Here is a 27,466-nt window from a genome sequence, read left to right on the forward strand (position 1 = left end):
TCTAGGATCATATATTGTCCCCACAGACCAACACGAGTCTTTTGTGCGCACTTTGTCCTCACTCGTGCGCACCCGAGAAAACTTTCCGATCGGTCACCCATCCTAAATTGCTCCAAGCCAAGCACGCTTAACTTGGAGGTTCTTTCGAGATAGGCTTCCGAAAAAGAAGATGCATCTTGTTGGTATGATTACACTATTAATTCTATTAAGCCTTGGGCCAGGACATCCCATCCCAGGGGCCAGGATATCACAAAACCAGTCTATTTGCAGCCCCTCACAAAAATGAGGATAGACCTCACCTGCAGATCAATAACACAACTAAAACGTTATCTGGTGGAACTGCAGGTGGGGCCTATCCTCATTTTTGTGAGGGGCTGCAAACAGCCTGGTTTGCAGCCGGGCTGCAACAATTTTTTTTCCGTAAACGTTTAGTCATTCCTTAGAGAGTTGTTAGCGCTTAGTATTACCAAAAGATAAGAGTAATAACGACAATCTTGCATTGATCGGCAGACCTTAGGTGCTTATATATCCTAGGCTCCTATGTGCATAGTAACCGGAAAACGTACCAACAGTCAAACATCTTCTGTTGCACTGGACTCCATGATCGGTCACAGTTTCACAGTATTAGCTACGCACCTAAATTACCTCCTCAAGAAGAACACGTGTGCCTCGAAATAGCTTCAAGAAGAAGAAGAACGCATGATTCTAATAGGAGAGTGTACCTTTTTTTTGTAGTTATCGATAGAGAAGTCCTCGGGGAAATAAAACGTTATGGGGAATTCGTTTGACCAAGGCAGATCGGGATCAGCGCTGGCTGATCACACTGCAATGCATGCATGCATGCATGCATACTACCCGTGCGCGGCATACATATTTTACAAGGTCAACGCGCCTCCTCATGTTCGGTTCACGACGGATAGCGTAGGAGCTAGAGGCTAGAGCTCTGCATGCATGGCATTGGCATATGCCGCCCTCCCGGCCCTTTGCATCGTCTCATGCTTGACATCCACTGCTCGTCCGAGCCGAGACAGTAATGATCGATCAACCTTGGGAGCTCCCCTCTGAACTACAGAAACACATGCAGGAGGAGCTAGCTAGGGCCGCACGCACATGGGTTTGGATCCGAGAGAGAGAGATCAGGGACGACGAACAAGCCTGGCCCAAGATCCAAGAAGCGATATATATGCAAATATGCAATAGTACTCATTGGCGATTAACAGCGCAAGATATGTCGCCGCCATCGATCGAGTCCTCACCCCTTGGTGCCTACCGTCACCTGGACCAAATTGCACCCGATCGCCGTAAAATCATGTATATACCTTCACATCGCCGTAAAATCATGTATATACCTTCACTAGCTGAGTGTCTGTACGTTGAGACGGTAACAAATAATATTATGATAACTTATATACAAAATGTGTCTTATAATTTATTTGTGATCTTGGTCATACATAAATTTTGTTATTTTAATTTAGCTCTTCCGACCACTACTACATTGCAACCATCAGTATCATGCAGACTTTGAAATATAACACGATTTGCATGGTCTCATCATTAGAGAGCATGTGTCATACATGTCGATAGAAGTTCCATCGTACATCGTTAGTCATCAGGCACACACCACCATACATGTTTGCTTAAACAAAAAGACAAGTGTGTGTTTGCGAAGAGAATTAAAGGCAAACCGACACAAAAGCTACCCGACGAAGGCGAGTGGTCATTGCTGTCGGTCCTCCTTTGCATCACCTCCGTCGCCGAGATGACGCCACATTCCATGATATAGTAATGGTCGAACGCGCGCGACATGGCGAGTATCGATGACTCTTGGCTGGGGTGCCAAACGAAGTACACCCTGGGCTCATCAGCGAGGTAGTACACCTGGTCGTTGCACCACCGGATGTGCTACTCCTCTACATACATCTTGATCGAGGACACTCACACAACGTCAGCAACAGTCGTCATTCCAGCGCACAAGAATTCATGGTCGGTCAGTAGCGACTTACGTGGCAGGTTGGGCTTCAGGTGGATGATGAGCTGGACGGCGTGATAGCATCGTCGTCAGATGCGGTGCTCAGAACAACCCGAGAGTCGTTGGCGTTGGCGATGACATGAGGTCCTCCCGTTTGACGATGGACAGCGTGGTGCAGCCGCTCTGTATCACGTCCAAGCGACGGCTGTGCCGGAGCTTGCCGTACAAAGCGACGCATGCGGCCACGTAGGACTGCTCCAGAGGTCGAACTGGCAGTCGCCAAGCTTCTTCTCGTCGTCGATGAGCGACGCCAACGCGAGCGCCTCCTGCTAGTGGTGTTTGTTCGGGGGTTTCCAAGTAAGAAACATGAATTCATCTTTAGCGTTGGTTTACGAAAATGACTCACAAGTCAGATCCATGGAAAAAATATTACTGAGAATAAATATCACACATGCAAAAAAGAATCTAAGTTGAAAACATTATTCAAACAAACTAATTTGCATGCAAGTACTCCCTCCATCTAAAAATATAATTCAAGAATCTCGGTGATACTTATCTACTACTGCACATTGTACAAGGGTACCAGGTGGATTTCGTGAGAGATGTCGTATATCTTTTTACTGTAATAGATGTAGACATAAACACGCATGTGGTGTAATGGTAACTATGAGCACATTTAATTTAATTTTAGCTAGGTGTGGGATGTACGTGGGAATGAGAATGGACTTTGCGGGAGGGGGAAACGAGAAAGGATGAACAGTGAATGGTGGCAGAAGATGAGAATAGACTGTGCGAGAAGGGGGAATGAGAATGACAGTCTACCCATTACTGACTTAATAAGTAGTGAAAATTTGCACGCAGAGCCATTTGGACTAGCATGACACGAAAATAAAAGTCCAAAGTACGGCTCGACACGACGACACGACACGAATTAGAAAACTAGGTTTAAATGGTTATTTTATGCTTCAATACTTTGAGGATGTATTTTTTTAGATATATAAGTTTTTTTTTGCCCGTGAACCGACACGGCACCATCGGCCCGCCGTGCTTTAGACTGAACCTAGTTTTTAGTATCTAAACATAGCACGGTCAAATCCAAAATTATTTCGTGTCGTTATGGTCGAAAAAAAATTAGCCCGTTGAATGATGGCGGCATGGCAGGGCCTTCAGCTCTAGACGTACTGAGCTGAGCCCTCGTACTGGAGGAGGGACATGCATGGCACTTGCATTGCATGTTGCACGTACAGTCAATTTCATCACCGCTAGCTCATTCAACTCGTCAACTCTATGGGAGCACCGAGAGCACGTCGTCGGTCGTCGTCCATGGTGCCTCGCCAGGACCGCAGGAGCCACGGAGGCCCCGTGTGCGTGTGTTTGTTCTCTTGCCATTCGCGCGTCGTCGTTTATTCCCACACGTAAACGTACGTGGGGGGTGCCTTATCTTCGCCGCACGCAGTCCAGCCTATCGAACGACGACGTCACCCACTTGCATGCATTATGTTACTTTCCCGCGCTAACGAGACTGGCATACATAAACTAGCTTATGTGTTGACTAAACTCGTGCTCCACCACGATTCGCTCGTCTTTTCTAGCAACGCGCGCCATAAAAACCCGAAGGAATCAACTTGTTTGCGATGGAAATGATTATGGCTGATGCTATGGTACGGTGGTGCAAGATCCCGAACCCTTCGACCCGTTTCTTGCTCGGCCTATCGTAGTCTGTAAGCATGGCTTTGACTGCAAGAATTCGATCGCTTCAACTCACTGTTCATTGCCGACAAGCTGGAGGCCGATTTGATTTCCCTGTATATGAAAAAAAAACGGCGCTCATGGGCCAGCACCAGCAGGAAAACCAAGTTCAAGCCCGCTTTGCGGATGAAGCAGGCTTTAGTCCTCCACTTACGGGCGCAAGCCTGCGAACCTGCTTCTGCGCGGTAAATTATAAAGACCGTCAGCCTGCTAGTGGTCAAAGAGGCAAGCGGGACAGAACAGAATGAAATTATGTGTGTGTGTGTGTTTTGTCGAGCAGTAGATCTCAAATCCACATTCCCGAGCTTTGACTTTGAGATATAGATCTTAAAACATTTTTCATCAACATTCAACAATTGAGCCATGAGGAAGACGTAGAAGAGTTATTCCCGTTTCGTTCGTACGTGGCGTAAAAACAGAAAGACAAGACACAGTGACCAAGCCTCGATATTCAAAATCGAGAGAATTTCTGCTCATTAATTTTTTATTTCTCTGTCCACCAAATCAGTCCTCTCTGGTAACATTAATCAAGGGGTACACATTTATTATATGGAAATGTAGAGTCTCTTAGAGGTACATTTGGGAACTGAGTTTTTCAATGGATTCCTATTTTTCGAAGAAAAAATAAACTAATTTCTTTAAAAAAAATCTCTTAGTAAACTAGGATTTCCAAACTAGCACTTATTATACTAAATTTCACCGCTCTCCAAAAAAAACTATCCAAATTTTTTTACTCGTTTAATAAAATAAGACTATCTTATCTTTCAAACATGGAACAGACAATCAGTAACCTTGTAAACTAAAATGAAGTCACTGCATTCAACTAAAGCTCCAGAAGACCTGAACCAAACCTTACCTAAACCCTGCTACACCTGCTGGAACTATGGTTTCACACCCTGTCACCCTGTTCATCTTGGTTATGTTGCGGGCATGCGGGGCAGGTTTTTTCCTTTAAAAAAAAATCTCAAATCTACCACAAGTACGGCGTACGGCGTATATATACCGTGTACTTGAGTAGAAAATTCACAAGAACTTTGATGTCCTTTTCCGCGAAGTTTGCCGCACACAGGTGAGGCAATGACCCTGTCCTGCCAACAGAAAAACCGGACGCGTCTCGGAACTCTGAAGAACGAGACGCATACGCGGTTCCATTCCAAGTCTCTCGTTTCTCCGCGTTCCTCGTCTCGCTCGCGCTGCGTAAGTATATATATATAAATACTACTGCATAGACCCCGTATCTGTCACGAACTTGTCTGCATTTCTGCAACAGCGAGCGAAATGGCGGCGTACGAGAAGCAGCGGCCGGAGGCTCCGATGAACGCCGCGTACTACGGCCAGCCGATCCGTCCGCTGCAGCCGCCGTACTATCCACCGCCGCCGCCGCCACCGCCACCACCACAAGGTCCACCACCGCCACGACCCGTCCCACGCCTTGGCGGCGGCCCGCGCTGCCTGCTCGGCTTTCTCGTGACCCTTATCGTCGCGATCGGCGTGGCTACCCTGGTCCTACGGCTCATCTCGCGCCCGTACAGCCTCAAGGCGTACGCCGACTCCGCGGCGCTCTCCCGTTTCGATCTCGGCAGCGGCAGCAGCGGCGGAGGGGACGACCTCCTCCAGTACAACCTCACCGTGGACATCCGCCTGCGGAACCCCAGCCGCTTCGGGGTCCGCTGCGACTACGCCGAGGCGCAGGCGTTCTACGGCGGCGACCGCTTCGGGTTCGACCCGCTGCGGCCGTTCTACCTGGACGGCAGGAGCGACGCCAGGGTCACGGCCACGTTCGGCGGCTCGGCGGTGGTAGACGGCGACGGCGCGCGGCGCACGTACCAGAGGGAGAGCGGGGAGGGGTTCTACTACGTCAAAGTGAAGGTGTACGCGGACCTCAGGTTCAGGGTTAGGACGATCGTCCGCCGGCGTGTTTTCAAGAGCAAGATCACCTGCGTGCTGCGCTTGCCTGTGCCCGCTGCCGGTGGCGGCGTCAACTCCACGGCGATGACAACGCTAGGGACGAGGTGCGACGTAGACTTCTGATCCTTGCCGATTGTACAAGGGTGGCCATGCATCCTTTGACCGGCATGGGATAAGCGCCGACAGTATATATATAGCGTTTCTTTGAAGGGATCCCTTCTTTGAAGGGTATTCTGCCAATTGTCGTTTGATTAGCACGTCCATTACTTAGTTCTTTTCTATGCATGCAGATAAATGAACAAACCTGAAATTTGCTCTGACGCGTGTGCATTCTCACCCGCGACTAGCTGTACGTGTTGGTTGTTGCACGGTAATACGTTAGTGGGAGATATCAGTTTCATGTGTTGCTCAAAGTTCAGCAGTTAATCGGTGAGCTCATCCTTTGCGACGAGGATGATGATGACTAGGTTGTACTCGTAGTCGAGGACGGTGAAGATAAAAGAATTCGGTCCATCGTCGTCGATCGGCTTGTCGGCAGATGCTAGCTCATCTCTCATGGAGTGCATCTTGATAACAAATTATGTGATGAAAATGACGCCTTTCTTGGTAGCAGTGAGGAAAATTCTTGAATTGATGGAGCACGCCTTGTTGTCAATGCGTAGTTTTATTCGACCACATTTCAAGTCTTTTTTGAATTTTCGAGGGGGAGATTCCCCCACCTGATATATTTTATGGTCGCCTGATAGGCTGATAGTCGTATAGAGAGGATGAATTTACGAAACCTAAAATTTACAACTTTAAAATAAAACTTGATACCCTAGTTAGTGGATAGAACAAGATGGACATTAATCGGAGTATAGAACTTATGGGGTGTTTGTTTGGGATTATAATCTGTCCAGATTATATAATCTAACAACTTTTGTACTAAGTGTTAGTTTAAAAGTTGTTGGATTATATAATTTAGTTAGATTATAATCCTAAACAAATACCCACTTAGTCATATTTCTCGCAAGAGTGTTGCTTCTAAAGAATACGGCTCGAAACAATACAAAGCGATATCTATAGCGAATAGAGCAATGAGGCTTAAAAATAAGAATAGGAACAAAAACAAGTTTTTTTTCCTTGCAGAGAGTTACTTCTTCAAATGAGAATCTATCTCCAGAGAGTTACTTCTTCAAATGAGAATCTATCTCCAAGCAGTAATAAGTAGAAGAAAGGATGGTTTGATTAGTAGAAAAGTCTACTAGAGTACTACTCCCTCCGGTTTCCTATTAGTTGTCGTTTAGGACAACGACACGGTCTCCAAAATATAACTTTGACCAATGTTTTTTGTTAAAATACAAATGAACTCTTAATATATTTATACTTTTATAAAAGTACTTTTTATGATAAATTGGTGCATATAAATATTAGGTTACAAAACTAAATAACAAAATAGTTATTTTTAGTCAAAATTTTATATGTTTGACTCGAACCTTATCTAAAACGACAACTAATAGGAAACCGGAGAGAGTAGTATTCAGTAATGGTATGTAATGTTTCTGTGACATAATAATTCTAAACTAAAAAGTTTCAACCATATAGTTTAAATTTGTTCGAGTACAATTACTCTGCTATAGGTCTTATCTTCATCTGAGATTTTTTTTAATAAAGAAATAACAAAATCTGAAAAATTAAAACAAATATTTGAGACAGTAATTGACTTCAGATTAAAAAAAACTTAAAACAATTATATGTTTTCTTCGCTCCCGACTAGATTAATTCATTCGTTAGGCTATCTTTCCTCAGGAAGAAGTAAGAGTTATACTGTATGTTCAACAGGAATTACTAGTTCCACCCTTGTGTGATGTCGTCCGTACGTGACAGGCCAGCAATTTGAAGCCTAGCGCGGTAAGAGAGGAGGATAGAATTAGGGCCCGTTTGTTTTGCAACCAATCCATGTGGTTTGGAGTATAAGGCCTTGTTCGTTTCCGTCGGATTGCACCCGGAATCGTTCCAGCTAATCAAAGTTTATATAAATTAGAGAAACAATCCGGTTAGGAATCGTTCCGACCCACTAATCCGATAGAAACGATTGTTCGTTTACATCGGATTGCACCCGGAATTATTCCGGCTAATCAAAGTTTATATAAATTAAAGAAGCAATCCGACTCGGAATCGTTCCGACCCACCAATCCGACACAAACGAACGAGGCCTAAGGTCTCGTTCGTTTCTGGCTGATCCAGCCGTTCCAGGCCTCTTTCCAGCCGGAAAAATTATCCAGTTTCGAATCCGGCAGTCAGCTGTTCGTTTCAATCTGAAATAAAAACAAAAACGGCCCGGTTCAAAGTTTCCACTTCCTCTATGGCTCGGTAGGAATCCAGGCCTCTTACCATCTGAATCAAATCCTGGGCTGGTTTGAGTGATCCACTGTTTCTTGGCCTGGAACTGTTTCTGGCCTGGATGACTTCCCAGGCAACCGAACGGGCCCTAGGCCCGTTCGTTTGTTACGGTTTGAAAACAGGTATGTTTTTATTCCTGGCCCAAATAGAGTGGATCCAGCTAGTTCACTCAAACCTGGTGAATTTGCGTTACCATGGTCACGATTCTATCCAGAGGATACAACACAAGGCTTTGTTCCGGGCCATGGAAAGAGGAGAAAGTTTAAACCGGGCCTGTTTTGTTTCCAGGTCAAAGCTAAACGAACTGTTGAAATGACCCCAACCAAATTCCAAACCGGATCCATTTATTCCACCTGGAAGGAACCTGGAAACAGGCCAATCCGGTCCATACGAACGGGCCCTAAGGGTCCGTTCGTTTCTGCTGGAACAGAACAAGATTACTTTCAAATCTCTAAAATTTATAGTAATTATTAAAGAAATCCAAGCCAGATTTATTCCACTCATTCATTCCATGCGAAACGAACAGGTTGAATTAAATCTCAAGCAAGTTAAAATCCTTGCCAATTATTTCTAAACTCATCCAATGAGCCGGAAACAACCGTTCAGTGAATCCTTATTTGTGATCTACCGTTGAATTGACTCGCCCTTGGATTGGGCCTGCATATTCCTATTCCAAAAGCACTTGAACATAGGAGCTCACACAAAAGCATTGGTAATGCATGGTAGCTTGAATGCAATCACATTCTAGCGCGTGGCCGAGATTTGGACTGAGAGGCGATGGTAGCTCATAATACAGACCGGCTGTCACTTCAAAACTACTGAGACTCATAGCTGCATTTCAGTATTTCAGCCTGAAAAATATTAATCACTCGGAGCGCTACACTACACCCATGCTGCTAGGATTAACTAATGCATGAATAATCAAATCAACCACAGCTAGGATTGGTTTTTAAAACCGTGGCCGGCAGCAGGGAGTAATTCAACTCTCTGCGCTGGCCTGCGGACAGCGCATTGGGATCGGATTAATTATTAGACCGGTATTAAAACCTGAGGACTTGAGGACGGATTCGCATGGATGCACGCATGGGCGGAACCCGGCATGCTCCCCCGGACTCGATGAAGAAGAGCAACGAGCCAACGACGACGACGCAGTGCATCGAGCTCCGCAACCGACACCGCCTTAAAACGACCACTTGCTCGAGATCGGTCCATCGGTGTTTGTCGCCGTACGATGCACTCACTACTGGCAAATGGAGGCTTCTATTCTATGTATGTTCCCTCCGATCCCTTCCCAAGCATGGGCATTGCCCTCTCTGACGGTCTGACTAGAGCTAGAGCCTTGGGAAGATCCTCTTTGACTTCTCTGAATTGGCGCAACTGCTGGCCAGCTGGGTTATGTTCATGGCTGATGCTAATATAATCCACGCTAGGTAGGTAGCTCTGTAGTAGCTGTTGTCACGGCTTTGGTTATTATACTGCCTGTGCCTAGTACCAGTACCAGCAGCGTTGCTTTGGGTTTCTTTAAAATAACCGGGGGCCTTGTATATATTTATTAACTGACAAATTCTTCTGGATCTGGGAATGATTAGCGATTCTTCAACAGAAGCCGCGGCCGCGACCGAATCTCAGCGCATGTGACCACGATTATTAGTACTACTAGCTTATTGGTACGCGCGTGTGTGTGTACCACATTTTTTTGCTGTGACCAAACTAGCCTCTCTGCCCGAACCGCACAGCGAGAGATCGCACGAGCCTGGACAGCGGACAGCCCAAGACGATCTGCGCTGCGCCGGTGAGACTTTACGAGCCGTATCCAAAATGGCTTTCATGGCCTCTTCAGCAGCCTTCATGCCAAGAGCGAGCCGCCATGGAAAGAAGCAAAAAAAGGCAGGCGACCTCAATGTGAGCAGCACTCCACCAGGCGCAGCTGCGTTGCAATTGCAAGCCTAGCCGTAGGTGGCCAGAGGCAGGCAAGGCGTGCTGTGCTGGCTACAGCGTGCGGTTCGAAGGCACATAATTCCCCTCCTCGAAGTGCACACGCGTGAGATGTGCAACTTCATCAATGTCGTAGATCGTGTCGCAGATCTCGTTTTCCTCCTTTCTCTCATTTACATGCATGCATGCATGCGGTGCCAGCCCGCCGACGCCGACGTCGATCGATACACGCATGCATGGAACATGTACTACAGGTTCGCTTCCCCCCCTGCCGGAATGCTCGATGGACGGCATCACGGCAATGGCGTTCGAGCACTGTTCCAGCTTTCTCTGAAGATACATACGCTCGCCAACAGGATAGGGAAAGTGAGAGCGAGAGCGGGCAAGAGACGCAGAAAGCTACAGAAGCAAGCAACCACAGACAGGGCAAGGTACTGAGCTGAGCTGATGCAGTAAGCTAGCGCAATGGCTACACGTACGCACGGTGAAGGGCCGTGGCAGTGAGTGCAGGTGTACTAACACAGTAACGCTATCGTCCCGTGATGGCGTTGCCTGCGGATCAAACGCGTGGCCGGAAATGTGTGCTTACTATACTGCATTAATTAGTGCGGTATCGGCCGGCTGGGAGGATCCTGAGCGCAGTTTGCTCCCCCGTTTCATTCGTCTATGTTCCTGCACGATATCTGGGTCTTTGCACCGGAGTATTTACTGATCGTACCACCGCATATCTATGAAGATCTATCTAACAGTAGTAGAATGTGGAGTTACTCCCAGCTTGCTTAAATTAGTCTACAACATAGTACGTATTAGCAATAACGTATATATATATCCTCATGTGGACCACTTTTCAAAGCCATTTTTCAACTATATCTAAATAAATACGTACAAGAATTAAGAAATTTACTGCCTATATATAACACTGCACCTAGCGACAGAAAAGACGGGAGCTGGATCAGCTTGTTCCTCACATGAACAGTTAGTCAACTCCAACAGCAGAGTTCCCTCGAGAGAGAGAGAGAGAGAGGGAAAAAATGACGGTTTGCACCACCAAACCAAGGCTTCTTTTACCGACATTTCATCATCCCTGCTTTACAAAGTTGTTCTCGGCTTCTCCAATCAAACAGGTTATTTTAAAACAATTTCTCTCTAAAAGCCGTTTTTAGTTTCTCTCTAAAAGTCGTGGCTAATAAGCTGAAAAATACTAGTTTTCCTAGCTTTATTTCTCTCCACCATCTTTACTAAAAAGTATTTAAACTGACGTTTATGTAAACATAATTAACTCTACAGCTAAAACTAGTTTTTTTAGAATTAAAGCCGACAAAATCTGTTTTTTACTCGTGAAACTGGGTGGCACCCCCAAAGTCCGTAGTACTCCCAAGTCCCCATATATGCTCTTTCTCATACCGTCATACTCTCCTGCCATGCCCAGAATTTACTCCGAAAGATTATATTCAACCACGTCCAGTCACACCAGCCATATATGCATATGCTTACATCTGTCGCCCCATCTGACACGATCCTCCAGGATACATTTTGGACGTGTTGCATACATCATCACGTACTCCTTCTCCATTCAAAAAAAAAAAGATGTAAAAACTGAGAAGAAGAGAAAAAGTTGCAGCACACAGAAAAATATAAAGAGAGACTGGAAGAAATAAAGATCGAAATACATTGGGAAAAAAGTATATCAAGGAAAGAGAAATATATGTTAAAAAGTGAGATTAATAACTGGTTTAGAATAAAATTTGAATCTTGTAAGATCAATTATTTTAGGACGAATGTAGTACACATGCCGTAGAGATACTATTATCTGTCAGCACTGCTCCCTGTCTCCTTTACTCCTTTTACGCTGCGTGCACACTCGCCTCGCCGCTCTAATTATCCTTCTTCACAAGCTCCCGCTCTCACCTCTTCGTCTCAGCTCTCGGCCCCTCGATCTCATCTCACTCAGCCCGCCTGTGCTCTGCCATCCAATCGTTTCCCTGCGCTATCACATGGCGATCCATTAATATATAGCCCCGCGCCACCAAGCTCATCCTCCCGCTCCAAGCTCCGAGAACGCAACAACCCACTGTACCCCGCCGTCTACCACGAGCTCGTAGCCTCGGCTAGCTAGCGCTTGTACGTTCGTGTGCGCGCAAGCACGTACTCCACGCGCGCAGGCTGCATCCGGCCAGCCACACCATGTCGGGCACGGGCAGATGGTCCTCCTCCTCCTCCAGGAAGGGGAGGGGCAGCAGCAGCTTCACGCTGAGGCAGCCGCCGGTGGTGGACATCGGCTGCAACTGCCGCCGCCCCAAGCTGTTCTCCGTCTTCTCCTCTTCCTCCTCGTCCCTGTTCCGCGGCGGCCGGGGCAAGCCCAAGTCCCCCAACGCCTCCTCCGCCTCCACCACCACCACGGCGTTCACGGCCACCACCAACGCCGGGACGCGCAGCGGCACGACGGCCAACTCCACCACCGACTCCTCCTCGTGGGGCGCCCCCGCGTCGTTCGTCGCCACCAACTCGCTGTACGAGGAACCGGTACCGGCGGTGGCGCCGCTGCAGGAGCGCGAGCACCAGGATCAGGCGAGGCGGCGGCGGAGGCAGCAGCGCCGGCGCCGCAGCAGCAGGCGGGCGGCCCCGCCCGCGCGCCACGGAGTCGTGGTGGAGGAGGAGGAGGAAGAGGAGGAGGAGCACGGGCGGCGGGTGGCCCGGGAGAGCGTGGCGGTGGCGGTGGACTCGGCGGAGCCGTACGAGGACTTCCGCGAGTCCATGGTGCAGATGGTGGTGGAGAAGGAGATCTACGCGTGGGACGACCTGAACGACCTCCTCCACCAGTTCCTCTCCCTCAACTCGCCGCGCCACCACCCGCTCATCCTCCACGCCTTCGCCGACCTCTGGACCCGCAACGGCCTCTTCTGCCCGCCGTCTCCCTGCCAGTTCTAGCTAGGCAGGCTGCTCGCCGGCCGGTCCGAGTCCAACACGGCCGGCGCGAGTCCGATACGGCCGGCGCCACCGCCATGCACGTACGCTTGCATGCTGTATTAACCACGTACTACTCCTAGGCTCCTAGCTAGCTAGTTAGTCTCTGTCAGTCTGTCTTGTCCTACTGGCTACTGTTATTTCTACCATTAACGAAAGCACGCACAGCTCACGCGAGGCCGAGACGCTATTAACCGAGGTCCCGGCCAGCGATCGAGCTAGCTGCACTGCACCTGCATCATGCATTGTTGAGCTGCTGATGCTCGTCGCCTTAATTAACCTGCTGTAAGAGCGCCATGCCGTAGTCCACCACCTACTGTACGTGTTAATGATGCGTGCGTGTGTGGCGCCAACCCCCGGGAGCGCAACGCAATGATACGCTGGTGTCGCTCGAGTGTGATCCTACTGTACGTGTGTACTGACACTTCACTCTGGAGGTTTTTAGCAGTTCCAAACGCTGCTGCTTTTGTTGCGATTCGAGTGCTCAACGCTGCCGCAACCGTCCTGTGATCCTGTCCCCTCCCCTGCGTTTGGCGCACGCACGCACGTACGAGCTGCCGTCGCTCTGCACGGCGCGCGCATTACGCCGCCGCGCCCCCAGCTAGCTCTCCGTTTCGTTCCGTGTGCGCGACAACGACAAAGCTGTGCGTTAGCGCTAGCGTGCGTGACGTGCTGCTGCTGCTGCAGCGCTGCGGCCGTGTGGACTGGCGTGTAAAAGCTGTTTTGAATTCACTGTGCTGTGAGTGTGTGTGTGGCGTGATGCGTTGGCTTCATGTTGATCTGATGCAGCGCTGCTAGCTCGCTGCAAAACGCTGGGCTGCTCCCTGCTAGTAGCAGTGTTCCGGAGGACGTCGCGACGGATTCAGCGCAATCTAGCGCTGGCGCCTGCGAGACTCGACGTTTGCTTCACGCCGGCCGTTCAACGGCCGCCTGGATCTGGGCACAGTGCCGGCTACTGTGTGGGCTTAAATTGTCTTAGCGTTTGGCCCACCCCAAAGGTCACCGGAACCAAGTAGGAGTATTGATTATAGAGCAGTATCCATACAAAAAAAATTACTGGTCCTCCTGGTCTTCAAAGTAGTATGCGTGTGCGGTCGCACGGTGGCGACGGGGAGCAGTCAGTTAGACGGGACTCCAGTACTGTGCGTGCATTGCATGGCCGCAGAGCGAAGCCATATCGATGGCTCGGTGCGGAGCCAGATTACAGTAAAAACTTGCTTGGGCCGGCCGGCCGGCCGGCGGGTCTCCGTGTGATTCAGTGTGTTTCTGGGCCAGTAAAACTTCAAAAGCAGCTGCACTGACAGGGCATGCCCCCCCGGGCACGCATTTGCACGTATTCATGGCCATGCCCTTGCGCTCACGGTCACGGATCATGCGGCCAATCGAACGCTTCGAATCGAAGCAAATATTGGGCATGTTTGGTTCGGCTTTTTTCTTACCAGCTTTTCTGAAAATCTGGCTGTAGGGAGAATCTGAGTATTATTACGATTACGTGTGGAGGAAGATAAAGTTGTTAATAGGGTTCAGGATATAAAAAGTGACGGATTCATACTATTACAACGACTCAACCGATTATGTGTTTATATTGATTTTGGATGCTTTTTGCCTCAACGAATTTTATAGAAGCTAGCTGAAAAGCTGAGCGTTTGGCAGTCCGCAACAGCTTTTGGTGGCCAGAAGCTACCAGAAGCCCAAACAAACAGGCCCAAAGCAGGGCAACAACCGATCAGATCGATTGGTGAAACAGTGAATTAATGAAGCCTGGAAAGCTTCGCAGAATTATTCACGTACTGCTTGCTAGTGGCTAGTGCCAGCGTCGTTGCTCCCCCCTCCGGCCGGCTCTCCATTAACTTGTCCGCAGCACGTACTACAGTTCTGAATATACTAGATATGTGCCCGTGCGTTGCAACGGAACACAAATTGAAGAGCCTCCAATGGCTCAGGGCCCTAGCGACGGGCGCTCACGCCCTCACGGGGAACAGTGCCTTATTGCAGAGGAGCGCGAACCCCAACGCGCCACCACTCGACGCCACAAAAAAAACTGGGTAACACGGTAATTGAAGTAGGGACCGAACTCGTGGATGACGCTCCCATCTTGCAAAACGTGATGGACAGTGCCATAGTGCTCAAATTTATATGGACAAAAACATGCAAGACACATTTGCAGTTTACCTCCAGTATAATGTGTCATAATAATGGTAACAACAGAAAAATAAAAATGGCATGGAAAATAGACTCTTATGTTGTCTTCAGCAGTTCACTCATATGGTCACCCAAAACACTGTTTTTGCACTGTAGACTGTACTGTTCGCAGAATGGAGTTTGAATATGGGGATGGGTAAGCTGCTAGAGATAGCCTTAACATGATATACAGGGCACAACCAACATCACACAAATCTAGAAAGCCACAAAATTTCTTCACCCGAAGGTAACAACCCCACTACAAGTAAAACAATACAACCACAAGAATCAACATGAAAATAACCAAATTTTCATTCATGTTATGAGCCAAAAAGTTAAGTTACAACATCTGTCATATGGTGTGCAATGCAGCATTGACACTAAGAAATCAGTACCTTAGTTTCTACATGCATTTTTGAAAATCTTATATCTGACCATATGAGGCAAAAAAAATCTTTCTTGGATTACTTATATTTTGTGACAATATAGTGAATTTGTGTTAGCAATAGAGATGATTTTGCCATATTCCCAACATTGTCTGTAGTCGAAAGCTTAAATCTTGTGAAACTTCTGATTTCTTAGTGTCAATGCTGCATTGCACACCATATGACAGATGTTGTAACTTAACTTTTTGGCTCATAACATGAATGAAAATTTGGTTATTTTCATGTTGATTCTTGTGGCTGTATTGTTTTACTTGTAGTGGGGTTGTTACCTTCGGGTGAAGAAATTTTGTGGCTTTCTAGATTTGTGTGATGTTGGTTGTGCCCTGTATATCATGTTAAGGCTATCTCTAGCAGCTTACCCATCCCCATATTCAAACTCAATTCTGCGAACAGTACAGTCTACAGTGCAAAAACAGTGTTTTGGGTGACCATATGAGTGAACTGCTGAAGACAGCATAAGAGTCTATTTTTCATGCAATTTTTATTTTTCTGTTGTTACCATTATTATGACACATTATACTGGAGGTAAACTGCAAATGTGTCTTGCATGTTTTTGTCCATATAAATTTGAGCACTATGGCACTGTCCATCACGTTTTGCAAGATGGGAGCGTCATCCACGGGTTCGGTCCCTACTTCAATTACCGTGTTACCCAGTTTTTTTTGTGGCGTCGAGTGGTGGCGCGTTGGGGTTCGCGCTCCTCTGCAATAAGGCACTGTTCCCCGTGAGGGCATGAGCGCTCGTCGCTAGGGCCCTGAGCCATTGGAGGCTCTTCAATTTATGTTCCGTTGCAACGCACGGGCACATATCTAGTTACTATATATAATACAATGGCTAAGATGTCAAGTCCAATTCCCGCCAAGATATCAACAGATCGCTGGAGATACTACGGCTGTTCAAGTTACAAACAGTAACAAATAGCTCCTGAACTAAAATGGGAAGTGCAAATGTTCAGAAAATCATTGGCGAGCCCGCACAACTACGAACATGAGCCCTCGGTATGAACACAGGCCCTCATTTTCAAGATCAGCCTGAACCTTCGTTCGCTTGATCCTTCCCGGCGACTTGCATTCTGCGTCTACACCCGGGTTCCTGTTCTTGGGTGACCGCGGAGAAATGGTGTCTACCTCGGATTCAGTTCTCTTGTCTGACGTCAATTCAGGTGACGACTTTGTTGCTTGTGCTTTGGTTGGAGCTTTTAGTGGCACATTGCCGGCCTTCTGCTGCTCTTCTAGTATTTTCTGCAAGTATCTTGCATGTTCCTCTATCCGTAGCTGCAACTGCCTTTGCACCTGGTGGTGGAATTGAAATCATCAGTGCTGAAAACATCTGATGAATGAGTGCCTGTTACTACATGTTTTCTTACTCACATGACAATGGGTGTAGATATTCATAGTATACGATTAATTCTTTTAGGTACTCATCGATGTATATAAGTTGGCCAGTTCAAGGATAACGATGGCTGATGAACAGAAAACAATTGGCCATATAGAACTGAAACCAAACGCCAGACTAATTCCTACTATATGTCTCAAGCATATGAGCCAACGGTAGTACTTGTGAGATGTGATAACATAGCACCTATTACGGACCCACCTCTAATTGTTCATGAAGCTGTTTCTGAACCTCTATTTGCATCCTTAGAGCTTCTGCCACTTGTTCATGAAGCTATTTGCATCCTTAAATCTCCCACCTGATTGCACACGCCAAACTCGCTTAGAACAAGATGAATAAGAAGAAGAAAACAATGTTCATCTTCGCTGCAATGCCGAACACACAGTTTACCCACCTAAAGGTCCAGAGATTGCAGGACGGCGATTTCCTCCATCTTGGCAGCCAGCGAAAGCGAAAGTGCAAAACACACGCCACCGAGAGGAGTTGCGTCATCCAGTCCTTGTTCCTGGAAATGACACCGGTGATACACATCACTGAACTAAAAAAGTTACTGAAAGTCACAGCATTGGCAAGGTAACTAAGAATGATCTTGTGATTCTTACCGGTAGCTCAGACACTCAGACAGTGAGAGGAAACGATTGAGATAGTTCACTGCCAAGTAGGCAGTGAGAGGATGGAAGCTGTAGTGTGTGTAAGCCTGCAGAAGGATCACGAGTTACTTCACGTGATCTTTAGTACTCCGTAATCATGCAAAAAAAGTGAAGCTATTGTATGGTAATGATTCACGTGAAATATATTTGTCAAAAAAATATAATTTGAGTCTGGCCTAAAAATGTGTACATGTTTTTCTCAAAAATATAAAAAGAACAAGGTTGAATCAGACAGTGCATCTTTAGTACTCCGTATCTCGTGATTCAGGAAGCGAACGAAAGACCAACTTTGGCCGAGATGGTCCCGCGTTTCACCCATAGATGCAGAAACAATAAAAACGATGAATAAAACTCAAGCAATCATGAAAATGGAACAGAATGTGCTCCTACAGGTCTCCTAAGCAATGAGCTAAAATGTGCAGCCACACCTGAACCTGTGGCACTCAGATCAATCAAGAACCAACCTTCCAAATCCAGTCGATGGCCCCCCGGTGGATACAGAGACCACCGCCGCGCAGCCTCTCGCCGTAGCACGCCCTCGGCATGTGCTCCCGTTCCCTCTCCACCAGACCAGACATGCATTCCTCCGACTGCGGCAGGAACAAATCCACACCGAAATCGTCCCCGTAGCCCGGCCACCGGCCTCTCCTTCTCTCGGCCGCCTCCAACTCCTTGATCTATCAGTATAGCATGCTTTGCCTCCCATGCGGCTGGTGTCAGTCGGCAGGACGGGTGGTGGCGGGCGGGCGCGCACACTGAGGTGGTGGTGGTGACACACGGGCGCGACGGGCGCAGTATGCGGATAGCGCGGGAGTAGAGATAAACTTGATTTCAGATTGAACTATCACTTTTGGGTGATAAATGAGGGGCAGCTTGAGCTAACACAACCTACAAATAAATAAATCATCCACTTCACTTCAACATGTCTATTATTAGGCAAACAGGTGAGAAAAATTGTCCAACTTGACCAAATTAGTAACCCACATTAGCAGACCCAAATCCAGTGGGTTTCATGATCAAACTTGAGGTTAGCAAGGAACCTTGGTGCATAACATTATCACCTCCCATTTTGGATGATTTTAGGTAAACTTTCTGATTCTTGAATAAATAAAAACTGTAGAACATGAATCCAATAGAAAAAATTCTGTAACCCAAATCCATACCTCCAGACCATTCTAACCTTGGTGCTGAAATGGACCGGTTTAGTGTAAAATAGCAGAGAGATTTGCTGTCACCCACGCACACCTCCTCTTCACACCAGCAACATCAGTCTGGGAAACCAATCCACCATCTCTTTCCAGCATGGAAAGGGCCTTGTAATCAGTCTAAGAGAGGGCCTTCTTCTTTCTAGCCCCAAACTCCGGCCACCCAATCCGACCCGTGGATGCCCGGCTGCAGAACGAGCCCGTGGACGCGTCGGAGGAGCAGGACGCGTCAAGAGACAGCCCCGAGCACAGCAGCAGCAGCTCCTGCCGACGCATCCCCGCGGGCGCTCTGAGCGAGGGCTGCAATGTGAGCACGGCTGCGGGTTTCTTCTCCCCCGTTGCCCCTGCCGCCACGGCCACATCCCTCCCGGGCCTCGGTGAGGGCTTCCAGCCGCGGGTAGCGGACACCGAGCGCGTCCTGCCCCCCGTGGACCGTGGTTCGGAAGGGAGACTGCGATGGCGTGAAGGCAGGCCTGCAGGGGCGGCGCCTGCGGGATGCGCGCGGGTCGGTGGAGGGAAAATCGACGGCGGTTGTTAGCGGCGGCGGGATGCTGGCGTGCGCGATGTGCGCGACGTGCGCGTGACTCGCGCGCGTAGGGCGGGCGGGCGGGTGACGGGAAACTCGGCGGCGGTTGTTTGCGGCGGCGGGATGCTGGCGTGTGCGCGCGAGAGGAATTGAGAGCGGGGGCAGTCTACAGACGGGTCTTAATAGTTGTAGAGACTAGTATAATGAATCCAAGCCAAATCCGCCGGGACGAAACGAAACCAAGGCCGAGAATTCCTCCAGCACCGCGCGCGTCTCCTCGTTCTGGACTTGGGACGGGACCGAGGGAGCAAGGGCAGCAGAGCAGGCCGCGGCAGCGTCGTGCGCCTCCCGTCCCCTGTGGATTTCCGGTCGGCCCGATGGACACGGTAATAAAACGAGGGTGGTAGTACGAACGTATAGTGAAAAAAAACTGGGGACCGGCGTCCGTTTTGCCAAAAGCTCCTGCTACTCCTTCCCTAGAGACGAGCAGGCGGCGCCGGCGGGCAGCGGTTTACAACCAGCGGGGCTGGGCCTGGGCGCGCGCGGCCCGTATCCTGTGCGGGCTGCCGCGAATGAATGCCAACTTGTCCGCACTAGCGCAGCTAAGCGCGTCCAGCTTTTGCCTTTGTGCAGTGCAGGTGGTGGCTCGCTCTTGTGGAGTTCGTGACCCTGACACGGTCAGTGACTCAGCGTGTTTCCGGCGCTAATAGCTAGTACTACTAGCTGCGAAACCTCGCTACTAGTATGTGTTCGGCCGGCGGCCACTGCACCGCCCGCAGGCCGCGGCAGGGCTGCTGGCTGCATATGCGCCCGTAGCCCGAGTCCGGTGGCATGGCACGCAGCGCATGGATGAAGGATGATGAGGGCGTGTACAACGCCATTTACTCAGGCGTCTCCACATCGTCTCCAGGGGGTTTTTTGAAAAAAATCTCTGCAGCCGTTGCTTGGTGGGGAGACGTCTCTGGCTCCCGTCCCTAGCAAGAACCGACGAGGTTACGAGTTCTGGCCGTCTCTTGCTGATCTCGTGTGGTGGCAAGGAGATTAGGTGGCAGACTATTGCAGTTCCAGTAGTAGCTGATACAAAATGTGTGTGTACATTTGATTAAGAGTGTTTTTAAGTCTACTTTAGATATGCATTTATTAACAGACTGTATTTATAGACACTTCATTATATGAAAGAGTCCCTTAGCTGTCTATTATACTTGGAGAACCGTTTTGGTGTCTAAGGGCATGTACAACCTAGACACTGCTGCACGGTACTCCAAGTACAAGATACAACTAAAACACAACATAATACAGTGGTCATGTCTAAAACATGTGTCTTACGATATTCATTGTACCAATCAGAGCATTAAATAAATTAAAGTGACCAATCAGCTAGTCTCCTGTCTCGAACATAGAGCTAAGACACTGTGTCTTCGTCAAAATACGTGTTTTGAGTTTTTTTACATTCACCCCTCTAAACACACTCTAAGACACAACTTAAGATACCCATTGTACATACCCTAAGCATTGTACTTGTACATGCCCTGACTGATGAGCCGTGAGCGACTCCGAGAGCCCGCGCGGCGAGGCAAGCCGAGGCGAGAGGCCGCGCGTCCATTAATGCTGACACGGTCTCGGCAGGGCTCACGGGACGGCGCCGCCTCTAGCCTTTGGCCTTCGGCTACAGATCGCGTGCGCCAACTCCACGCCAACCTCCAAAAGGGGGCCAATGCGAGCTCGAGCGGCGGGCGGCGCCGCCGTCGCGCCGCTCTGCCCACGCGTGCATGCCGGGTCATTATGGGGTTGCCGGTGGCGGCTACCCGTAGCGACGGAAGCGCCCAAGCGGGTGCTTTGGATCCACTTACATTTATTACGTATTGGCTCTCACTAATCCCGATCCGCGCTATCATGTATCATGTGACCCGCGAGCCGTTGAAGCTGCGCGTGACGCCGAGCTCGCCACGCCACACGCGTCCGGCCGGAATGCCTCCGCTGCCGTGTCCTGTTCGTCGCCTCTCTATTCGTTTCCCAGGAGGTAGTACTGGACTGGGCCGTGCCATTCCTGCGTACTAGAGCGGCCTATTTTATCCCTGACAAAGTCAATGCACAGTTACAACGAGTAGTACACTCCACATTGGTTCTGCTATTTATGACAGCAGCCCTGAAACTTTTCTTTTTACTGTTCCCTCGATCGGTACTGCTACGCACGATACTCCCAGACTACCAGCGGCTATAAGATTCAGTGAAAAGTATCTTTACCGATATTGATTTCCCTAAGCAAGTTCTGTATTCCATATGCAAGACCCCATGTCTCATATATATAACCAACCCAAATATACTTGCTTTCATTTCACACCTACCAATATATAAGACATTTCATCGGTCTCCTTTGGGGTCGGGGCCACCAACGAGGGCTCCTAGTGCTCCATCATGGGTCTCCTTTTGGATCCAGACCGCCAACGAGGGCTCCTAGTGCTCCAGGGCATAACATGCCCCTAAGCCCTACTCTGGAGTCTGGACCCAGACAGGGGTCCGATGACGACACATGGCTGCTGGACGCATAGTGCAAACTTTCCTATGATAGCAAGGCTTCAGACCGCATTAAATGCAAGGCATGCTCTGACCAAACGTGAGGTATAGGCTAGCTTGTGACAGGTCTCTGTAACCGCCCGGCGCGTTACCGAGGCGCAATGTAGCATGGCAGCGCCGCACACATTAAATGATCGTGCAGAGCTCCGCACGTTACCGAGGCCGTTGTGCCACGCACGTGGAAGACGCCATCATGTAGCGTCGTTCGGTCGAGTATTGTGTTTGTTACAGTGACCATCCACACGTGACAGCACGAGCAACTGCGCATGATCCTACGCACGTCAGCGTGCCGGTGTACGCTGCAACCTGTACCAGAGCCTTCGCCCATACGCTGACAAGACATGGCGAAGAAGAGGCTTGTCAAGAAATCTGCACGGCGACCAAGCGATGATCTATGTCTGTCGACGACAATAAATGCTCCATGTAGTGTGTTTTTATCACTATATTCCTGGGCCTGCCTGTCGGGGCTCAGGTTTCTTGTATGTGTCCCCTTGGTTATAAAAGGGAGGGCACATAACGTTGCAAGCGATAGACTACCTCGGAGACCATCGGACACACGTAGACTCCCATTCCTCATGCAATACAACTCACAATGGATGTAGAGTATTACGCTCCAGCGGCCCAAACCACACTAACCCTTGTGCTCTCGAGTTCATCCAACTGGTCAGGCAAATCCCTAGGCTTCCCCCCCAGTTCACAAGATTAAGCTAGTGCATTCCGCCACCCGGCTGGAGTTTTCTCTTCAACACACCCAAACCCTACTAAAATGTTATATACACTTACATAACTGCTCCATGATAGAGTTGGCGAACCTACTTGGAAGGGAACTAGGCTTTAAGACATTTCTACATTAGCTTTGGTGTTCGATGAGCATCATAACATTATTAACTAACTAGTGTGCTAAGTGGATGATTTAAGGTTCATAAGAATAGAAAATTAATAATGAACAATGGCACAAAACTCAATTATAAAGGGCATAATTTGGGAAAGAGGAACCTCGAGTGGTTCGAGTGTTTGGATAAGTTTTAAAAGGGCTCGGTTCGTAATTGCTTAAACGTGTCGGGCTCATTTCGGCTGGCCCGAAATTATAAAAACCTGAAATTCATTTTTTGGCCCGAAATTCAGTTTTTTGTCCGAAATTCAAATCAGGGCCCGGAATTCACATCAGAGCGCGAAATTCAAAACAAATTTAATAAAACAAATAAAAGATAAGACAAATAAATTTGACCAAAAGCAAACTTAATATTTGTATTAAGTTGCTAGAGCTATGCAATAACTACCTCGTTTACAAATCATTTTGCTAGAAAGAAAAAGAGTATAATCAGATCTATATAAAGTTCGTAAGTTCAATTCATTATCTAATGTTCATAACAAAAATAAAATTACATCACATACTCTAATTCAAACTACAAAAAACATCTAACTAACATTATCTCTAGCTTTGTGTTCTTTATCAAGTACATGAAAGTGTGAAATGAAGTGTGATTTTAATAAATATATGGGCCTTTTCGTGCCTCTATATGGGCCATTTCGTGCCCACCTTAAACGGGTCGTGCTCGTGCCCGCCCATGGGCCGCGACCTCGATCCAAACCCGGCTCGATATTGTAACACCCCTGGTGTTACGATAACTAAAATTTTTGCATGTCATCATCTGCACTTGCATTAACTGCTTGTTACACCTAGAATGCATTCACTAGATCAAAAATTTTACAATAAGGTGATGCTGTGTGCAGAGTAGAGGACCTAGTTTAAGGACTTGGCTCAAGTTAAACAGAAGTAGACCATCTCTCAAGAAAGTGACAAGTTGGTTTGAAGTCCTAGAGTGCTAAAGGCAAGACTTAGAACCTTGAGCAACTATGATTTTGGAGGTAGATCAAGTGGAAGAAATACTTGGGCCGAAGGATTGACCTCAAAACCCTAAGTGAGATTTGAAAATCTTCCTTGTGATTTGTGGATAAACTATGCAACTCTCAAACCAAGGACACTTTGGACATGAGCTTCATATACTAGAGTTGGATTTGAGATTAAGGAGTCACTCGTCTTTTAGGACTATGGATTGAGTTGGTAAATCCCTAGATGAGGAGTCACATTTGAAGCCCTAAAACTAGCCCAAGAGTGGAATTCAAAATCTAGTGACGATTGGCTAAAAGTCCATATATTAAAGTTGTAGTACATGGGAAATAAAACAACTTTCTTATTTGGAGATTCCCATGTTGTGTGAAGAAAATTGGAGTAAATCACAAAAGTTCAGTTTTGAGCTCAAATTGGAATTGCTGAAAATAGTAGCAACTAGGCAATTTTGGTCCTTTATAACTTCTGATCTATAAACATTTTGAAGATGGTCATTATAACAAAGTTATAGAGCTACATGAGGAGTATAAGTTTGGTTAAGTAAAATAGCTCTAAAACTATTTGGAACTTGGAGTAAAACTGGTCCAAAATAGAGCTGTCACAGATTGTCAAATTCAGACTTGGAGTAAATTCAGATTCTGAATTTTTGTGTTTGATGCAAACTTTGGGCTAGTGTGGTTTGGAATCCAGGAGGTTTTGGTTAATGACCACTATACAAAACTTGTAAATCCATGATAGTATAACAATTCTTATTAAGTGATATAGTCCCAAAACTATATTTTACTGGTAGAAAAGATAGTCCAAAGGTTGATTGACAGATTTTTCCAGTTTTCAGACTTAAAACAGTAGTCTGAACCTAAGTTTCAGTATTTTGAGCTGTTTTTGGAGCTCAATTGTGCCTAATCCATGAGGTTTTGGGCTGTAGAATATATAGAGGAATTAAATACCATATGATGGTGAATAAGTCTCCTTAAGTGACTTTGGTTTGATCCTACACAAAAGTTGGAGAGAAAGCTTGCTCAAAGTTGGACTGACAGATAGTGCTTTAACTGCATTTGGTTCAGTTCTGAAATCTGAAATTTGTTGTATGGTGCCACGTTTGGAGCCCTTTTGTGGCTGTTTTGTAAGGTTTTATACTATGGTGCTTGTAGAGGAATTAAATACCATATATTGGTGAACAACTTCCTTAAAGGGTGATGGACATGATCCCATACAAGAATTGGAGTAAGAACTGCTTAAATTGGGACTGTGTTGTGGTTGAAACTGAATTATATTCAGTTATTGAAAACTGAATTTCAGTGAAAGTTGCTGAGTTTGGAGCCCATTTGCAGCTGATTCATGCAGTTATAGGCTAAGAAAGCTATACAAAGGTGGACGATCATGTGTTGGTGTATACGTTTGGTTAAGAATCATACCCCTAAAGCTACTTGGAACTAGGAGAAAAGGTTGCCTAAATATGGACTGTCAGGTTACTTGGACTGAGTTTTTGTTCAGAACTAAAATCTGAATTTTAGTGAATAGTGCTCAGTTTAGAGCTCTGTTGTGATTAATCTATGTGGTTTTAGACTGTATTTTCTATATCAAAGTTAAATATCATCTAATAGTGAACAAGTTTCTTTAAGCCAGTGTGACGTGGTGCTGCACAAAAGTTGGAGTAAAACGTGCCGAAATTCTCTCTGTCAGACATGTGTGTTCAGTCTCTTATTCAGTTAGCCGCAGCTGGTTCCTAGTGTATTCACCTCACTCTGGAGCGTTATAACTTTTGATCTATGAATCTTTGACCTAAGGTTCCTGCAGTAAACTTGTAAAGTTACATTTTGTGAACAAACTTTATTAACCAAGGTTGGCATGTATTGCTTGGAATCATGAGGACCGAAGGGGTTACAAATGAGGGTTCAGTTTGGTGCCAAATTCAGTTCAGATTCTGAAACGTATTCAGTTTTGCTGAATTTTTAGAAACCATGTATTCCTTTCAGTGTTGGACCCTTCTAACTCTTAATTCTTGGTGAATGACCATTACATCAAACTTGGAGATCTATTATGGAGGAATACTTCTTATGATGAAGGATCTCCCTGTTCTTATTTTAGATTAGAAGAAAACTTTGCTCCAAGTCGAGCTGTTGGGCTGGTGATGGACTGAATATTGTTCAGCTGACTGAAACCGGTTCAATTTTGGTGAGAAAAAGATCTCCATGCCACTGATGTTTATCCTGTACACGTGCTCAGTTCTCTAAATTTTTCTCCTTTGTTCCACTCGTTCTTATCCAATATCTAGTACACGTACTCCCTGGAAGTCTCTCCGTGGGTTGTCTCATCTCCAGAAATCCACGTGCAGCCCTCAGCAGTGAGCACTAGCTTCTCCACGTCATATATCCCCTCACCCCATCGCTTAGGCAGCAGCAGCCGAGCTCCCTTCTCGTAGTGCCCCTCGCATTCTGTTCTCAGCCCGCTCTCCTCTCTGCTCGGTCTCCCCAGTACTCGCCTCGCCTGGACACGCCGTTCTGTTGTTACCACTTGTCAGTCACGATCTCTTCCTTCGTGGAGTTTGCGTGTTGGGAGTCCGTGGATCATGGCTGAAACTGCACGCGTTCTCGTCTCCTTGCTCTGGCACATCATTGTGTGGAGCTGCTGAACGCCACTGTCTCTAGCTCCTGTATCGCCGTGCCGGCGCTCGGCTCCCCAACTTCGCTGTTGCCTACTGGACCTGCTGCTCTCTCTGCAACAGCTCGTCGGCTCCCTAGAAATTCCCCAGCCGTCGCCTGCCTCCTCGCTGACGTTCTCCCTCGTCGCGTCCGCAGCGCTACCGCGAGTTCAACATCGCCCAGGCGCCCCCGTACTCGGTTTCAGGCCATTGCACCAAACGCGCATCTCCAAAGTGCCATCGAGTTTCATCTCATCTCACGGTGGCCAGGGATCTTCGAAGGTTTCCTCGACCGTGTGGGGCTCGTTTTGTGCTCACTTAAGGTCACTGAAGCTCATCAACTTGGAAGTTTTAACTCTACTATTTTGTGCTGACCAGAACAGAACTCCGCCGCCGTGGTTTGGCGCAGTGAATTACCTCTACGCCGACCCGTTAACTCGCGCCATTTTCGGTCGAGTTCACGCCCGCACTATTGGTTTGTGAGATCACTGAAGCTCTCTGGTAAATGTGTTTTTGGGATCTTTAGTGTAGTTTACAAATTTTAAGTAGTTTAAGTGTGCTCTAGAAAGGATTAATTGAATATTTAGGAAGCAAATGTGAGCACCAAAAATTGTGAGAACTTTCGAGAGTCTTGTTATCAGAAGATAAACTCTTGGTAAGTAGTTTAAGTGTGCTCTAGAAAGGATTAATTGAATATTTAGGAAGCAAATGTGAGCACCAAAAATTGTGAGAACTTTTGAGAGTCTTGTTATCAGAAAATAAACTCTTGGTAAAAGTTTGTGGCTGTTTGTAAGCCATTTGCTCAGAAATCCTTGTAGAGTCCCTAATTGGAATAATAAGAAGAACATAATCACATGTGGATTAGAACTTTGGAAGAAGGAACAAGTTTAACAAGTGAAACCTGATCTTTGGATAAAGAAGTAAGAGTGCATAGTGGGATCTGGATTTTTGGCGTAGTTTGAAGATTGTTCTAATCCTCTAGAAGTTCAAGTTGTAGGATTCAAATCAGAGAAGCAAGTCCTTACTTAAGGCAAGCATAGAGTTCTTGGTTATGGAGGCAGAGTTCCCTGGTGTAGTCTGAGAGCTTAG

The 27,466-nt window shown here is 47.3% G+C and overlaps 2 protein-coding genes and 1 long non-coding RNA gene across 3 annotated transcripts; 2 read left to right on the forward strand and 1 right to left on the reverse strand.

The window, feature by feature from the left end:
* Positions 1-4,838: 4,838 nt before the first annotated feature.
* LOC103636450 (NDR1/HIN1-like protein 10) lies at positions 4,839-5,946 on the forward strand. Its single transcript, XM_008658802.3, has one exon. The coding sequence runs from the start codon at positions 4,997-4,999 to the stop codon at positions 5,747-5,749; it is 753 nt and encodes a 250-aa protein (XP_008657024.1). The 5' UTR covers positions 4,839-4,996; the 3' UTR covers positions 5,750-5,946.
* A 5,857-nt stretch (positions 5,947-11,803) lies between these two features.
* Positions 11,804-13,362, forward strand: LOC103636451 (Transcription repressor OFP6). Its single transcript, XM_008658803.3, has one exon. The coding sequence runs from the start codon at positions 12,128-12,130 to the stop codon at positions 12,869-12,871; it is 744 nt and encodes a 247-aa protein (XP_008657025.1). The 5' UTR covers positions 11,804-12,127; the 3' UTR covers positions 12,872-13,362.
* A 3,439-nt stretch (positions 13,363-16,801) lies between these two features.
* On the reverse strand, positions 16,802-17,601 carry LOC103636452 (uncharacterized). The gene is made up of 4 exons (XR_002264227.3): positions 17,532-17,601; positions 17,324-17,434; positions 17,131-17,227; positions 16,802-16,826 (listed from the first exon to the last, which is right to left on the reverse strand). It is a non-coding gene; the product is annotated as an uncharacterized lncRNA (long non-coding RNA).
* Positions 17,602-27,466: the final 9,865 nt, after the last annotated feature.

Source organism: Zea mays, chromosome 8, assembly GCF_902167145.1.
Source record: "Zea mays cultivar B73 chromosome 8, Zm-B73-REFERENCE-NAM-5.0, whole genome shotgun sequence".
In the NCBI taxonomy this organism is placed as follows: domain Eukaryota; kingdom Viridiplantae; phylum Streptophyta; class Magnoliopsida; order Poales; family Poaceae; genus Zea; species Zea mays.